Source organism: Gaeumannomyces tritici, assembly GCF_000145635.1.
Source record: "Gaeumannomyces tritici R3-111a-1 unplaced genomic scaffold supercont2.212, whole genome shotgun sequence".
Lineage (NCBI taxonomy): Eukaryota > Fungi > Ascomycota > Sordariomycetes > Magnaporthales > Magnaporthaceae > Gaeumannomyces > Gaeumannomyces tritici.
Window position 1 is genome coordinate 1 of NW_008804756.1, and position 3670 is coordinate 3670.

At 59.1% G+C, this 3670-nt stretch overlaps 1 protein-coding gene across 1 annotated transcript; it reads left to right on the plus strand.

Annotated features, from left to right (window-relative positions):
* Positions 1–511: 511 nt before the first annotated feature.
* GGTG_14272 (homeoprotein) lies at positions 512–3669 on the plus strand. The gene is made up of 3 exons (XM_009232199.1): positions 512–1569; positions 1659–1867; positions 1944–3669. The coding sequence occupies exons 1-3, from the start codon at positions 1190–1192 to the stop codon at positions 3230–3232; spliced, it is 1878 nt and encodes a 625-aa protein (XP_009230463.1). The 5' UTR covers positions 512–1189; the 3' UTR covers positions 3233–3669.
* Position 3670: the final 1 nt, after the last annotated feature.

Genomic DNA, 3670 nt, shown 5'->3' on the forward strand with positions numbered 1-3670 from the left:
AGGGGGCAGCAGCAAAGAACAGAAAACATTTATGCCCATCGGCCAGAACCGCAGTTCGAACCCCATCGAACCCTACACCACCAGCACTGCTCCGGGCAGGCCATCCATGGGGGCGGCGTGCGCGGCGCATCTTTCCTGTTGGGTCCATCAGCCGTGTTTATGGTCGGTCTGGGGTGAGTGAGCCAGCCAGTGTGGGTGGGTGGGACGCGGGCAAGCGCCCTCTCTTGTCCGAACCTGGTCCTGTCTGTGGTCTGTCCTGCTGGCATGGCACGGAGGGTGGGGACGGGCTCGCTGCATCACCACGGGTCTGGCAGGGGTCCCTCAGGCCTGGTGAGCCGCCCTGCCCGTTCCCTTTTTTTCTTTTCTTTTCTTTTTTATCCCCCTTAGTCTCTTTTCCGTTTTGGCGGCCGTTCTGCCTGCGCCCCATCTGGTCCTGCCCTTTTCGTCTTTTTCAAAGCCGCCCGCCCCCCTCACGCTCCTTTTTTCGACTCCTCTTTTTTTTTTCTTCTTTTCCCAGCCGTGATCGCCAGTCTCCCGCTTATCCCGAGACGCCGTCTTCCCCTCCCACTCCTCCTTTTTCCCTTCGCCTCTTCTTTTTCTTCTCACCGCAGTCATTCCCTTGGAAACCCATTAATCCCACCTTTTGAGCCCATTCGGAACCCGTCACTCATTCCGGGCGTCCATTACCTTCCTTTGGCTTAACCAGCTTGACGACTATCTCTTTTCGAGGTTCCACCCTCACGCGAGCCGGCCCCCGGTAGTCGACGTAGTCCTTCGAACCTGCCCCATAGACCTCGCTCCTCAAGGCAAGGACCACGCTCCTTCAGCACGTTCCCTAGCATCACCATTGAGCCTTGAGCCTGAGCTTGAGCCTCTTGATCGGCGGTCGACGACTTCGCGTAGCTGCTGGGACCCGACCCTTCCCGCCCACGCCACGACCGATCAAACCCCGAAGCATATAACCCAACCATCCTTATCAACATCTACACCAACACGCTCGATTTGCTGGATCTCTCGAGGCTTAATCGGTTGATATTGTGTGCCTGTATCCCATCTTTCGGGGGATCTCTCATCATCTTCCTCACCGTTCCGTCTTGGAAGGACGCTGTCGGCACACAGCATCCGCACTGCAGTTTCGCGGTACTCTCTCCAATCCGCCACCCATTACATCCTCCTCGACGCGCCCGAAATGGCCACCGAGGTCGACATGCCGCTGGGCGTTCACTCGCTCGGTGAGCTGGACCCCATCAAGATCGAGGACGCCAACAACGGCGGGGACTCGTCCACCCCCACCCCCGTCTCGGCCATACACAACAAGTCCAACCAGACACCGTCGCCCTCGGCCTCGGGCTCGACCCCTCAGTCCTCTGCCTCTCGCCGCCCGCCGCGCAAGAGCACCCTGACTCAGCAGCAGAAGAATCAGAAGCGCCAGCGCGCCACTCAGGATCAGCTGACAACCCTGGAGATGGAGTTCAACAAGAACCCTACCCCCGCAGCCCTGGTTCGCGAGAGGATCGCTGAGGAGATCAACATGACCGAGAGGTCTGTTCAGATCTGGTTCCAGAACAGGTGAGAATTGACTCGACTCGTCCAAACCCCCCGTGGTGAAACATGGGGTGAACAAGGTTCGCGGTGGCTAACGCGCGGTTGTGGCATAGGCGCGCCAAGATAAAGCTGATGGCCAAGAAGAGTCTCGAGACTGGCGAGGACATCGACAGCATCCCCGAGTCGATGCGCGCTTACCTGGCGATGCAGGCCATGGAGTCCGGCAAGGGCTTCCCCGGTGCCTTCCTCGGACGCGGAATGATGCCCTATGGCCAGAGCAGCATGCTCATGCCTGGGGAGCAGGGAGGCCCGAGCAAAGTTTGTAGGTGCACGACGGGAGGATGCAGAATAGCGCGCGTCCCAACTGCGAGCCATCTCAATGCTAACGTGCTTGATAGTGATCCACCATCTGACCTGCCGCTCTCTGAGCATCGGCAAGTGGACGCGTGTTGGCCAGAACACGATGGACCTGATCGTCTTCTACTCGCCTGACAAGTGCACCATGACGTACTACATCAACAACGAGCAGGCCGGGTACAAGATCGAGTACCACTTCTCGTGCATCAAGACCATCACCGTCGAGAACAGCGACGACCCAAACAAGTTCGGTGGCATCATCATCGAGCTCAACAGGCCGCCCAGCTTCTTCATGGATCAATCCCCAACCTCGAACGGCTTCTTCCAATGCGGTGACTTCACCGAGGACCAGCAGGCGTCTCAGTGCATGGTTCACCACCTCGGAGGCAACCCCAAGGTCCTCAGCGGCCAGCTCGCCAAGCTGGTCTCGCTCGAGTCCTTCATGAACCGCCACAACCCGATGCAGTTCGCCGACCCCATGGCCCACCAGATGCCCGTGTCCGCGCCTGTCTCGCCGACCAACCGCCCGTCCTCGCAGCCCAACTTTGCCCAGCCCCATGTCGGCATGTTCCAGGAGTCCCAGTGGGGCATCACTGGTATTCATCCCGGCATGCGTGGCCCGGGCCACAAGAGGCAGCGTAGTCGGTCCGTGCCGCTCGCCGTCGACTTCTCCATGCTGCAGACCCCCATGCCCTCATTTTACATCCAGCACCCGGGCGAGTCGCAGCCCCAGCCCCACAGCCCCGGAATCTTCTCGCCTGTTCCGCAGACGCCGCATGCCATGTCTCCGGCAGGACCTGGCCTCCGCATCGACACACAGGCCGGCTTCGGCTTGGACATGCGCCAATACCCCATGTCGGCAACCACGGCCCCGTCTCCCTCCGAGTACAACAGCCCCGGATTCTTCTCGCAGGCTCCCGAGAACACGCCGCTGCCGGCATCGAGCTTCAACACGCCGTACAGCAGCACTTTCCTGTCGCCCATGATGAACGCTACGAACCTCTCGATTCCCCAGTCCGTCTCACCAATTTCTTTTGGGAGCGCCGACCCGGCCATCGTCGACCAATCGCCCCCGCTAGGCATGCTGGGCCGCAGCTCCTCTGCCGACATCTACCCGATGCAGGGCGATTCATCAGCCATTTCGGACGACGGCAGCGGCCTGAACGAGATGTACTCCAAGCACACGCTCAACCTGCCCATGCACCCACATTCGCCCGCCTTTGCCGAGCATAGCCAAGCAGATATGGACATGAACCAGCTTGTGCACTTCGACCACGTTGACCCTTCCAGCCTCTCACCCGAGAGCGTCCACCACGGCGCTCCCCAGTAAGAAGATGAGAGGGCTCGAACGGTGAGGGCGCGTTGCCAACAACAGGGCCCTTTTTTTATGATGAGCTTTCTCACTCTGCGCTCATGGTGCCCGGTGCGACATGTGGTTGGTGGTGATGGATTTGGACAGGATATGACATATATACCCATCTGGCGCTTTTATACAACGGGGACAGGTTCTGGACCTTTCTTATTTTTCCTTGTCTCTGCTATTGTCTTTCCCAATTTTTCTCATCTCTTTGGCTGCGGCTCAAAAATCTTTAGCGTTCTTGGTTCTCCTTGGCTGTCGCATCGGCCGCTTGTTGGTCACTCCCCGCCCTCCCATACACCAAGTCGCCGCCCACCCAGGTGTGGTCCTGTTCGCCGTGTGTGTATAGGGGCGCCCTGGGTCATCATGTTTCCGCGTTTCTTTACGTCTTATCTGTTTGCATGATTTTCC

Bases quoted from the DNA above. Each gene is read 5' to 3' on its own strand.
- GGTG_14272 (XM_009232199.1), top strand. From the start codon at position 1,190: ATGGCCACCGAGGTCGACATGCCGCTGGGCGTTCACTCGCTCGGTGAG. The intron at 1,570-1,658 runs GTGAGAATTGAC...GTTGTGGCATAG, and splicing joins CAGATCTGGTTCCAGAACAG to GCGCGCCAAGATAAAGCTGA. The intron at 1,868-1,943 runs GTAGGTGCACGA...CGTGCTTGATAG, and splicing joins GGGAGGCCCGAGCAAAGTTT to TGATCCACCATCTGACCTGC.